The sequence below is a fragment of the Lichenostomus cassidix genome, chromosome 5 (genome assembly GCF_008360975.1).
Source record: "Lichenostomus cassidix isolate B80296 chromosome 5, HeHo_3.0, whole genome shotgun sequence".
Lineage (NCBI taxonomy): Eukaryota > Metazoa > Chordata > Aves > Passeriformes > Meliphagidae > Lichenostomus > Lichenostomus cassidix.
The window spans coordinates 63,636,788-63,648,114 of NC_139486.1; the positions used below are offsets into that span (position 1 = coordinate 63,636,788).

Genomic DNA, 11,327 nt, shown 5'->3' on the forward strand with positions numbered 1-11,327 from the left:
TTGGATGCTTTCCCCTCGGGATATTCCCAGAGCCCCTTCCCCAGCGTTGGGAGAGTCCTTTCCATCCCAAATTGTGGATGCTTTGCTTGGGAATCATCCCTGCAATTAACCTGGCACCTAACGAGGTGCTCAAAATGTAACTCTGCCCATTTCCCAGGAAAAACGTGAATTGAGACAGGAAACTTTATAAACTCCATTATAAAGGAAGCTCCTTTATTGTCATTTTTGGGGGTTCTCCCTCCTCAATCCCTGGGGATTTGTCTCCAGTGAGGACACACACTGAGGACACAGGAGGGATCCCTGGCCAGCTCCATCGGGAGCCAACCAGAAAGGAGATGCCATTATTTATGATGGGAAATGGGAGCTTAGGCTGGGAATGGAGCCACCACACATGGTGAGAGGATCCCGAGGGATTCAGAGGCCCCTTCCTCTCTCCGTCCCTCCCTTCTCCCAGAAAACATCCGTGTCTGTTTCTCCAGAAGGGTTGGGATACTCCATGCCAGCCTCTCCAGGTTTCCTGGATGTTCGGTGGGTGCAGGGTAGGAATTTCTTGGTGGAACAGGGATTGTTAGGTCCAGGATTCTGGCATCTCCAAGCTGGGAGAGGCAAGACACTCCAGCTGAGGATTTCGGGAGCAGGTAGAGCAACTTTTGGAAGTGTTTTTTCATTCCCTCTGGCTCTAGAGGGAGCTGAGAGGCCGGGATTGGAAACACCACGCTTCCAGAGCTTGGGAGAGGCTTCCAGCCCTGGAGCAGGCTTGGATGAGGCTTGGAACAACCTGGGCTAGTGGGAGGTGTCCCTGCCCATGGCAGAGGGTGGAACTGGATGATCCTTAAGGTTCTTTCTTTCCCAAACCATTCCAGGATTCTGTGCCCTCGCCTGTTCCCACACATCAGGGAATGGGACACCCCACAAACAAGCCTAAATCACATCCTTAAAAAAGAGCTGGAAGAATAGACCTGGAAAGCAAAGAGCAGCAACTCACATTTCCATCCCAGCTCCGATGACATTCCTCCATCCCACCCATGACCTTCCTCCACCCTGCATCCCTGATGGAAGTGTGCACTTGGCCTTGTAAAGGACTGCATCTGGCGGCACGGCTTTCCAGGAAAAACATGGACATGGATGAGATTCAGCCTCTTCATCACATTCCTGATGCCTCAGAGCCTTTAATTCCTGCTGGTGCCTCATCCCTCTCAACACGCCAATCCTAACAATCCCAGGGATCTCATTCCAGCTGCAGGAAAGAACACTTGAGCTCCCATGGAAATTCTGGGATCCCCTCTTTAGCCTTTAGGCAGCCAGGGTATCCTCCAGCATTATCCACGGCTCATATTCCCAGCCAAAATCCCCCTACATGGTAGATTTCCTCCCAAATCCACTTTTCCAGATTCCTATAGCATTCCTGAAGTTCCAGCCTTGCAGTCAGAAACAGCCGTGACTGCCCTCAGCCCCCCAAACCCCACTTTCCAAGCAAGTTATCCATGGAAAAAGCACTTTCCCCCTTCCTAAGTAAACCCAGTCCAGCTAGGGATGGCAGGAGCCCAAGGTAGGATGTTGGGATTTATTTTGAAAGCAGATTCCAGAGGAGGTGAAGCTTTGAAGCAGATGCAGGGAAGCAGGAAGGCGGGGCAGTGGAGCTTTCCAACCTTTTCTTTGCAGGAATTTTTGGCTTTGTAGATATATACAACACATTCCTTGGATTTTAATGTTCATTTTCCTATTTTCTAGGACAAGTTTTGGATGGGGGAAGCCTGGCTGGATGCTCAGGAGGGATCAGCAAGACCCTCCCAAATTCCCTCCCACCAGCACAGGACAAAATTTATGAGCCTGGTGGAACCAAAATTCCTTTTCCAACCCAAAAATCCACGGGTTTTTTTCCAAAGAAAATAGATTACAATGGAGAAATGCTCTCCACGGAAAGTTGCTGCTTCCTGGGACAAACTTTATATCCCCATAAAAATACCAAAAGTCAACATTTTGCTTTGCTTCGAGGTGTTTCTGCTTCCCACAGGGCTCTTTCCACATTGATTCCAGAAGGAAAGTCATGTTTTCTGGGGGAGGTTTCAGGTTTTTTGGCTTTGAACACCACAGTGTCCATCCTGGATTAGAGAATCCGGAGCTGGGAGCAGGCAGGAGACTGGGTGGGGGGGGCATTGCTGCCTGCTGGGTTGATCCTTACCTGGCATTTGAGACACGGTGACATTGCTCCCAAGACCTGTCCCAAATGTGTCTGTCATCCCCTGCATGTGACATTCCGGCCTTTGATCCGCTCATTCCCAGTAACACTCCTGAGGCTAAAGAAAAGTTCTAGTACTTCTCTGAGGCACCACCAGCATCGACTCGCAGTGACAATCCTGGAATGGGACCTTGAACACTTCCAGAGATGGGACAGCCACAGCTTCCCTGGGAAATCCATTCCAGTGCCTCACCACCTCTACAGGGAAGAGTTTCTTCCCAATATCACACCTAAACCCACCCTCTGGCAGTGGGAAGCCATTGTCCTGTCACTCTGGGCCCTTTTCCAAAGTTCCTCTCCAGCTCTCTTAGAGCACCTTTAGGTGCTGAACAAGTCTCCAGTGTCTCCCTGGATCCTTCTCTTCCCAGGGGGATGAGCTGTTGGGACACCCCAGTCCATCTTACAATTACCCCCACTTCCAACTCCTCCAAGCATTTTGGTTTTCCTTAGGAATCATCACCAGCAGGACAAAACTGTGTCCTTGTCACCCACTGTTCCCAATCCCTGGAAGTCCCCACTTTTCCCCAGGACTGCAAATTCCCACCTAAAAATAAAGATATATTTAAAAATCCTACATATCCATGGAGTCTTAAACACTTATGCCGGCGTTTTCAGGGAAAGCTGCACCTCAGCACTGGGATACTCTGGGAAAATAGACCCTAATGCCAGTGGAGAAGGAGGAAGAAACCTCCTTCACCAGGAAACCGCTGTACTGGGAAAATACAGAACTTGGATGGGAGGTCGGGACGGCTTTGTGGTGATCCCTATGGAGCCGGGAGAGGTTGGGATGCTCCAGAGCCGCAGGTGAGGAGCCGGAGCTGTAATGGGTTGTGGCCACGGGATGAGCAGAGACAGCCTGTTCATCCCGCTCCCAAAATCCCTGGGGCTTTTCCTACTGATCAGGCTCATTATTTTTTCAGAGCCAGGAACAGAAATAACTGACAGGGAGTGAATAATCCATGAGGCTTTGGCTGAGCAGCCGGAACACTGTCAGGGTGTGCGGAAAGGAGAAGGAAAACCCCAAAGTCACCCCAAAACCAAGGAGGAGGTCACTGATCCCACTCTGGCACTGGAAGGGAAATTTGGGATGAATTGTGTCCCCAAAAATGAAGGGGATCTCCCCACAGGGCACTGGGAAGTCACCAGGATGCTCCCACCCCTTAGAAAGTCAGCACTGGGGTCTCCTTCCTCACCTCAATCCCACCTTTCCATTTCCATGAGTTTGGGATTCTCCTTAAATCACTTGATGCTGCTGGATGCTCCTCATTGCCTTGTTAAATCCACCAGCTTTCCCTTGGATGTGGGATAATTATGGATGGACCCATAATGAGCTTGTCAGGAGCTGCTAAACCTGGTCTGGTTCAAAATGATCCCAGAGCCCTTTGCCTTTCCTGAAAACAAAGGATTTTTTTAGGAATTGCTGCATGGATAAGGTTTGGGAGCACCCCTCAGCTCTATTCCCGCCACCCAGGATTGTGGGAACAGGGAGCACATGGCACCAGTGTCCCCGTGTCACCCCTCGGAGCAGCCCTAGCCCCAGGGCAGCTTCTCCGGTGGCGGAAGAACCGGGATGTGCTGGCGTCACCGGCACCGCTGCCGGCTGTCTGGCTGCTCCGGCCAAGCTAAATATAGCTGAGCCCTGCTGAAATGTGGGGTGGGGGGTTTGGAGAGCAGAATTCCCTCGGGAGAGCAGGTACTCTGGTTTAGAGGGTGGAATTCCAGCAGGAGGGGGGATTAGAGGGGCAGAATTCCCTCAGCTGAGCAGGTACTGAGGGGTTTAGGGGGGCAGAATCCCCTCAGAATCGGGGACCGGGGTTTAGTGGGGTAGAATTCCCTCAGGAGAGGGGTTTGGTGGGGGGGCAGAATTCCCTCAGGAGAGGGGTTTTGGGGGGGGCAGAATTCCCTCAGGAGAGGGGTTTAGGAGGGTGGAATTCCCTCAGGAGAGAGCAGGTACCAGGGTTTTGAGGGGTACAATTCCCTCAGGAGAGGAGGCATGGGGAGTTTAGAGGAACAAAAATCTCTTGGGTGCACCTGCGAGGACTTTAGGGGAGCAGAATTGCCCTGGGGGTTTGGAGGGCAGAATTCCCCTGGGAGAGCAGTCCCTAAATCAGGCAGGATGAGTCCCTTTCCTGAGGGACAGCAGCTCTGTGAGGTGAACGTGTAGCTTCCACAATGAAAATTCCCAAGTTCAGGAGACACAAGCCCGGACAGAGCGTTTATTCCCAAGATAAAATAAAGCCAACAGGGGACAAGCCGAGGTAGATGCTCTGGTGACCCACCCAGCTCCCAGCACACATCGGGGTCACTCCAAGCCACCAGACCCCCAGGAATTCCTGAACCTCGACATGAGTAAACCCCAGCATCTCACTGGGGATTTACAGGCAGGAATTGCCCAAGATTCCTCCCTGGAGAAGCGCCTTCCCACAGCAGCCAGCAAGTGGAGCCTCTCAGACCAGGCCCAGGGACAGGGAATTTCGGGGTATCCCTGGCTTTTGGGGAGGGACCAGCGCATCCCAGCCAGCAGCAGGGTGGGAAGAGGATGCCGGAGCCCTGGGATTTGGGAGCGATGGAGGTAGGATCCCATTCCAACGTCCTAGGTGTCAGACTTCAGGGGCAGCCAGCTGCAAAGAGACCGGGAGGGGTTTTGGAAAGGGGGCAGGATTTGGGGGACCCCACAGCACCCACCACCCACGGGGTTTTGGGATCTCCTCCCCATTCCCAGAGCAGAGGAGTGGATGCTCCGGGATGCTCTCTGGGGACTGGGGTGGAATGTTTTCCCAAAGAAGGGACACTGATGGCGGCGGGATGGGGGCTGTCATTCAAGTAGGGTTTGGATGCTCCCAATCCCGATTCTGCTCCTATCCACGATATTCCTTGGATCACCTCGGTGTAGCTGGGAGGCTGAGGCAGCTCCGCCGGTGGCACGGCCAGATCCACACGGGTGGCACTGGGGACGATCAGCATGGCCTGGGAAACACCGGGATCACGGGAGTCACCAGGATCATGAAACACAGTTTTTTGGGATCCGTCCCTGCCACCCCCCAATCCTACCTCATTGGAGCTGAGGCGGGTGGCCCGGCACCAGAAATTGGCAGTGGCCACAGCAATGCAGAATTCCAGGATGGTGAAGATGAGCAGTACGATGGAAATCCCATTCCCTGCGAGCTCCAGGATGGGGAAAACCCCATCAGTACCCCCCTGGCAGCACCCAGGAGGAAGAATCCCACACAGGGCAGCCCCCCACCCCACATTCCAGGGCATCCATGGCTCCAAAGTCTCACTCCAAGCCCTCCATGCTACCGTTTTTATGGCTTATGGATGTTTCCAGGGGGTGACTCATCTCCCGAGGTACCAGCCTAAAATAGGTTGTGCCGGCAGAGGAGAAACCACCACCCCAACATGGATTTGGGAAAGGGCACAACACCCCTTGAGGGCTGGAGAACAGGCCAGGGGGGTTTCCCAAGGGCTGGAATTCCGCCAAGTGGGATTTTACCAGGACGAGATAGCTGTAGTAGTTGGAGCGGTAGAGCCCATTGAGATTGAGGTCCACGATGAAGGCCACAATTCCCAGCAGTGCGAAGATGGCACTGATGACGTTCATAGTCTGGCTGCCCTTCACCTGCAGGCGCCCAGGTGGCTTTGCAGGGGGTGACAGAACCTCCAAAAGCCCAGATGGATGTCCCACTCGCCCCACGGGGTCCCTCCCGGTGTCCTCCCAGGAAAACTCACCGCGCATTCCGTGGGGCTCTTCTCGGCGCCGATGGAGAGGCAGCCGGAGATGATGAACTGTGGTAGGAGAGAGAGGGCTCAGCTGGCACCGAGGGCATCCTGAGCCCCCCAAAACTGCATAGAGGTGGCATTAACGGGGCACAGGGGACACAGTGATCCCCCTGCCCTTGTTTTCCAGCTGCTCAGGCCCTGAGAGCCACAGGTGCATCATTCCCACAGGGCATCCCTTTCAATGGCGGTCCCACCTGCTGGCATCCCTCGCCAGTGGGATTCCCTGCCCTGGAGGCATCGTTCCCTAGTGGCCATCCCACCCCCTAAGCATCCTTTCCTGGTGGGAATCGCTTCCCAGCAGGATCCCTTCCTGGGCCCCCGGCACGCACCGACACGCCGCCCAGGAAGGGGATCTCTCCGATGACGAAGACGGACGTGTAGACGTTGGTGAGCGTGGTCAGGACGATCCCGAAGCCGATGTGCAGGAACCCCGTCATGATCTGGATGGTCTGGAAGAGCGGGAGGCATGGGAATGGGGTCAACTCACCCTCCCATCCATGGGGGGTGCGATGGGGGATGCCTTAATCCCAGCGCCTCTCCAGAGACACATCATCCCCAGAGGGATCGGCAGGAATCCCCCGGGAATGGGGTGAGCTTTTCCAAGGGTCTCCCCGCGCAAATTCCCCCCGACCCCCCAAACTCACCCCCATGACGCGGTTCTTGCCCTTGGAGAGAGTCTCTGCCGTGTACATGACGGCGCGGCTACCCAGCCGGAGGCTCCCCATGCCCTGCATGGAGAGAGCGGGGGGCACCGGGACCCCCCGGAGCAGCCCCGGTCCCCACCGGGGCCGCCCCCGCCCCACCCCGCCACAGCCCGCGCCCATTGGTTGAGCGCCGTGACGTCAGCTGCGGCGGCATTCCCCCCACGGGGCACCGCCCAGCCCACGGGGGACACGGGGCGACACGGAGGGATGAGGGGGCAACCCTCCGAAACCCGGGGAGGGAGGGAAGTGGGGCATCCCGACTGTGTGGGGCTGGGAAGATGCTCCATGGGGTGGGAAGATGCTACGTGGGATCCCGTGGGGCTGCGTAGGGTAGGGAGAGATTCCCAGTGTTGCCCCCCCCATTCCGGGCAGGGCTCCAGGGCACTGTGCTCCCGCGGGGAAAGGATGCTCATCCCATACCCACGCGAAAGGGAGTTAAGAAAATCGAGGTGCCAGCTCTCCCCCAAAAGCCCCCCCACGCTGCGTGTCCGTCGTTCATTCCCGCCCCTTCCACCTCTATGCCGTGTTTACAGGAGAAAGAAAAAAAATAAAAAGAGAGAGAATGGAGAGAGAAAAAAACCAAAAAAACAAAAAAAACCCCCCAAACCACCAAAACTCAGCGGCGAATTCCTGGAAGAAAAATCCATCAAGGGCCATTAGGCTCCTGCGGCTCCTCCCTGCAGAGCAGGGGGCACGGACGGGGGGGCAGTCCCCAGGACGGGGAGCTGGGCACTGCCCAGGCACGATTTCTCCTTCCCTAGGAAGGGGTGGTTCTGAATATCCTACTGGATCTGCTCCCTGTTGCAGGAGGGGATCTCTCCACACTGAGCCCATCCACTTTCTGGCTTCATCCCCCATTTTTAGGGCATCCAGTCCTGAGGAGAAGGAGCCAAGAGCTCCAGGCAGAGGATTAAACCCCAAATCAGGGAATAATGAACAGCCTGGGACTCAGGGGGGCACATAATACTGCCCTGCACCCCAAAATTCATGGAGGACACCCCTGTACCCCATTCGGATTCAGACAACCCCACACCCCCCTGGAAATCCCTCATGGAGAGATCCCATCATGGGGTTTGCAGGGCATGTGAGACTCAGAGCCACAGTTCCCGAGAGGAAGCTGGGGCTCTGGGAGGGACTCCCCATTTACCTGGGGCAGGAACTTTCCACAGGGAGGCAGAAGGGCCTGGCACCAGCCACGAGATCTCCGGCCAAGCGGAGGACATTCCTGTAGTGGATGCTGTCCAGGAGGAGCTGTGGGAAGGAGTAGAATTGGGGCAGGGGGTTCATTTCCAGGGTCTCACAGGGATTTGACCCTGGCAGCTCATCCCATCTTCCCCAGTGAGAAATATGCTTTGTCCCATGGGACACTGCAAAGTCCCTCAAGAAGGCAAGCTCTGCCCTGCAACAATCAAACCACCCCTGTGTGATCCACAGTATTCCCATCCTGAATCCAAACCCAGTGCTGTGCCAGCTATTTGGAAGAAAGGAACCCTATCCCAGTCAAAACTCAGACAGTTATTTGGGGAAATGCTGATTTATTTAAAACAAAGCATCCTCAGAAGTATCTGAGCTGCCAAGAGGAGCCTCATCCGTCTTGGAGGAGCCACCCGGAAACAGGGGAACTCCAGCTCTCTTTGCCTCTGGAGGATCTTCTCTGACTCCGAGAGCGGGGTGTTCCCCTTTGGCAGCACTGCAGTGTTGCTGGAGCGGTGGATTGGGCACCGGTGGCTCCAGGACATTTCCTGCTGCTCCACTTGCTGCTGGGAACTCTTCACTGGAGCAGGCCAGGCTCCCAGTTTTACTTCCAAGCTCTTCTTGGCCACGTGCATCCTCAGGGCTGAACGGGTTCCACTGACATCCGTGCATCCCAGGGAGCACGGACAGCTGTCCATGGCATCTTTGCCATCCGGAGTCTGGCAGCTTCCGCTGAGGATCAAGAAGAGTGGGAGGCTCTCGGAGGAATGGAGTGACTCTTCCCGCTGCACCAACTGCTCTTGGGAACGCCTCACTGGAATGGGCTGGGCTCCCAGCTTTACTTCCAGGTTCTTCTTGGCCATGTGCATCCTCAAAGAGGAGCAACTTCTCCTCACGCCCGCAGCTCCAAAGGAGCAGCAAGACCTTTCCACGGCATCTTCTCCATCCGAAGTCTGGCAGCTCTCACTGGGGCTCCGGGAAGGATGGAGGCTCCCGGAGGAGCTGAAGGAGGCGCAGCAGGGCAGGTGGCCTTGTTCTAGCAGCTGCTCCAGGTCCTCCCAGGACAGCTGCCACATCTCTGAGTCCCGCGGGAAGGACACCCCGGGCCACAGCGGTGTCACCAGGTCCTGCAGCTCCCGGGCTGCTGTGGCACAGGAGGTGCAGCCAGGGCTGCAGCCACAGGGGATGTACAGGGGGCTCCCAGGAGCAGCCAGACTGTGGGGAGGAGTCTCCTCGGCCGGGGGAGAACTGGGAGCTCCTGGGGCTGCTTGGCTGTGCTGGGATCCTCTGGCCCAGCTCCCGGGGCATTTTCGTGTCTTCCAAAGGCGGGTGGCCAGCAGGATGGCCGTACTGGCCACCAGCAGGACAAGGGTGGAGAGCAGGACACTCATGGCTTCACCCACATCCCATAGTGGCTGCACTGGGAGCCAGCGGGTTGGCACATGTCCTGTAGAGATAATGTGCTGATGTCACAGTGCTGGGCGCCAGGACACCTGTGTGATGTCACAGCCCCGCCTCACCCCAGCGCTTACCCCTCTTTGTGACGTCACGGCCCCAGGTCACCCATCCCCGATCCAAACCCAGCGCTGTGGCAGCCATTGGGAAGAATATGAACCCTGTCCCCATAAAACCAGTACACCAGCCCAGCACAAAGGCTGGAAGCACACGCAGGCCACTTTCAGCACCTCCTGACGCCGCTGAGGGATCTTCGGATCCCTCCTGTGATCCCTGCCTACGATCCCTGCCTACGATCCCTGCCTACGATCCCTGCCTACGATCCCTGCCTACGATCCCTGCCTACGATCCCTGCCTGATACGGGGGTGGGAACGGGATGCGCCGCGTTTCTCTCCAGAACCAATGTCGCCGCCGCGTTTCCCGGCCGGACCACGGGCGGAGCTTTTTTGGGGACGGACCAATGGCTGCGCCCTTGCGGCACTTCCGGCGTGTCCCAACGATGTGGCGATGGCGGCTCACAGCGCCGCTCCGAGCCGGGGGAGGTCAGGGGGCTCGCCCGCGCTCCGAGGGGACGCTCGTACCCTGTGCGGGGTTTGGAGGCCGGGGGGACCTGCCGGGGCGCCTGGGCCCCGGGGGGTGGAAGGGCTGACACCAGGGAGGCAATGGGGGCTCTGAGGGACTCCCGGCTGGGCTGTGGTGGCCTGGGGGGATGTCTGCTTCGGGAAGGGGAGGGCCCGCGGGGTCTCTCTTCCCCTCTCGGGTGCTGCCCGAGCCGCGCCCACAGCCGTGACCCCCCACTCTGTCCCGCAGGTCCCGGCGGCGTCGCCGTTCCCCGGGCGGGGCTCAAGAAGTTTGCGCTGCCCTCGGATTACAGCGGTGAGGGGGATGAACGGCGGGAGAACCCCGCGGGGGTGGTGGGGGTACACCCTGCTCTGTTCCCGGGGATCCCGGTGATCCTGATCCCAGTGTTCCGCGGCAGGCATCACCTTCCCGGAGAAGCCGAAGCTGAAGTTCATGGACAAAGTGCCGGCGGTGCCCAAGGTCCGGCGTGAGCCCCGGCGGCTCCGTGACATCCGTGGCCCGTCCCAGGTGGCCACTGACTTCACGCAGGGGCAGTACGGGATCCTGGTGAGCAGGAATGGGCAGCGAATAGACCGAGGGGGAGCATTCCAGAAGCTGGGATTGCATGTCCCTGTTCCCAGGCAGGACACGGGAATCTCCATGCCCATCCCCGTGTCCCTGAGCTGTCTCACCCTGTCCCCCCACAGGCTTTGGGCGGGGGGTACCTGCACTGGGGCCACTTCGAGATGATCCGCCTGACCATCGGCCGCAGCATCGATCCCAAATCCATGTTCGCCGTTTGGCGCGTGCCCGCCCCCTACAAGCCGGTGACACGGAAAAGTCTGGGACACCGGATGGGGGGTGGGAAGGGCCCCATCGACCACTATGTGACAGCAGTGAAGAGTGGGAGGCTGGTGGTGGAGGTGGGTGGGCACTGTGAATTTGGGGAGGTCAGGCCCTTCCTCGCCCGGGTGGCCCAAAAGCTGCCCTTCCCGGCCATTCCTGTCAGCCGGGAGAGCCTCCAGGAGATGCAGCGGGAAGAGCAGAAGAAGAGGCTGGACAACCAAAATCCCTGGACTTTTGAGCGCGTGGTGGCCTCCAATATGTTGGGGATGAGGAAGTACCTGAGCCCCTACGACCTGCGGCTCAAGGGACGCTACTGGGGCAAGTTTTTCCTAAAGCACCGGGTGTGAGGAGCAGCTGGATTTGATTCCTTTTGGAATTAAACTTTTCCACAAGAGCCTGAAGTGGGCTTTGGAGCTGGGAGCGCAGGGCTGGGAGCATCCTGGGCACAAATGGATCAGGGTTTGAGGCATGAAGCTCTTCATCCCGAAGCGGGTGATGCATGGATTGGATATGAGGCACAAAGCTCTCTATCCTGAAGAGGGTTACG

General features: G+C 57.3%; 2 protein-coding genes and 1 long non-coding RNA gene across 8 annotated transcripts; 2 read left to right on the top strand and 1 right to left on the bottom strand.

Moving 5' to 3' along the window:
- The first annotated feature begins 13 nt into the window (after positions 1 to 13).
- Positions 14 to 2,808, top strand: LOC146437156 (uncharacterized). The gene is made up of 2 exons (XR_014852827.1): positions 14 to 394; positions 1,732 to 2,808. It is a non-coding gene; the product is annotated as an uncharacterized LOC146437156 (long non-coding RNA).
- A 1,618-nt stretch (positions 2,809 to 4,426) lies between these two features.
- LOC146437157 (membrane-spanning 4-domains subfamily A member 12-like) lies at positions 4,427 to 7,178 on the bottom strand. 6 transcript variants are annotated; one of them, XR_014852835.1, is made up of 7 exons: positions 6,664 to 7,178; positions 6,349 to 6,468; positions 5,969 to 6,025; positions 5,733 to 5,876; positions 5,291 to 5,397; positions 5,123 to 5,206; positions 4,427 to 4,860 (listed from the first exon to the last, which is right to left on the bottom strand). XR_014852835.1 is itself a non-coding variant. In XM_085063713.1 (7 exons), exons 1-7 carry the CDS (start codon positions 6,841 to 6,843, stop codon positions 4,840 to 4,842), a joined length of 720 nt encoding a protein of 239 aa, XP_084919839.1. In that variant the 5' UTR covers positions 6,844 to 7,155; the 3' UTR covers positions 4,427 to 4,839. The 6 variants fall into 6 exon arrangements, 5 of the variants coding, with proteins under 5 accessions (XP_084919839.1, XP_084919836.1, XP_084919837.1 ...); XM_085063713.1 differs by having other exon boundaries at positions 5,291 to 5,404; positions 6,664 to 7,155; XM_085063710.1 differs by having other exon boundaries at positions 4,427 to 5,206; positions 5,291 to 5,404; positions 6,664 to 7,164.
- Positions 7,179 to 9,534: 2,356 nt separating this feature from the next.
- Positions 9,535 to 11,174, top strand: MRPL16 (mitochondrial ribosomal protein L16). The gene is made up of 5 exons (XM_085063716.1): positions 9,535 to 9,649; positions 9,702 to 9,915; positions 10,184 to 10,249; positions 10,353 to 10,501; positions 10,642 to 11,174. Exons 2-5 carry the CDS (start codon positions 9,750 to 9,752, stop codon positions 11,125 to 11,127), a joined length of 867 nt encoding a protein of 288 aa, XP_084919842.1. The 5' UTR covers positions 9,535 to 9,649; positions 9,702 to 9,749; the 3' UTR covers positions 11,128 to 11,174.
- Positions 11,175 to 11,327: the final 153 nt, after the last annotated feature.

What these genes read in the sequence shown, in the direction of transcription:
- LOC146437157 (XM_085063710.1), bottom strand. Translation starts at nt 6,843, where the DNA reads ATGGGCGCGGGCTGTGGCGGGGTGGGGCGGGGGCGGCCCCGGTGGGGA. An exon ending in CCTTCCTGGGCGGCGTGTCG is followed by an intron (nt 6,026 to 6,348) that starts GTGCGTGCCGGG and finishes CTCCTACCACAG; the next exon opens with TTCATCATCTCCGGCTGCCT. An exon ending in ACTACAGCTATCTCGTCCTG is followed by an intron (nt 5,405 to 5,732) that starts GTAAAATCCCAC and finishes CCCATCCTGGAG; the next exon opens with CTCGCAGGGAATGGGATTTC.
- MRPL16 (XM_085063716.1), top strand. Translation starts at nt 9,750, where the DNA reads ATGCGCCGCGTTTCTCTCCAGAACCAATGTCGCCGCCGCGTTTCCCGG. An exon ending in GCCGCTCCGAGCCGGGGGAG is followed by an intron (nt 9,916 to 10,183) that starts GTCAGGGGGCTC and finishes TCTGTCCCGCAG; the next exon opens with GTCCCGGCGGCGTCGCCGTT. An exon ending in AGGGGCAGTACGGGATCCTG is followed by an intron (nt 10,502 to 10,641) that starts GTGAGCAGGAAT and finishes GTCCCCCCACAG; the next exon opens with GCTTTGGGCGGGGGGTACCT.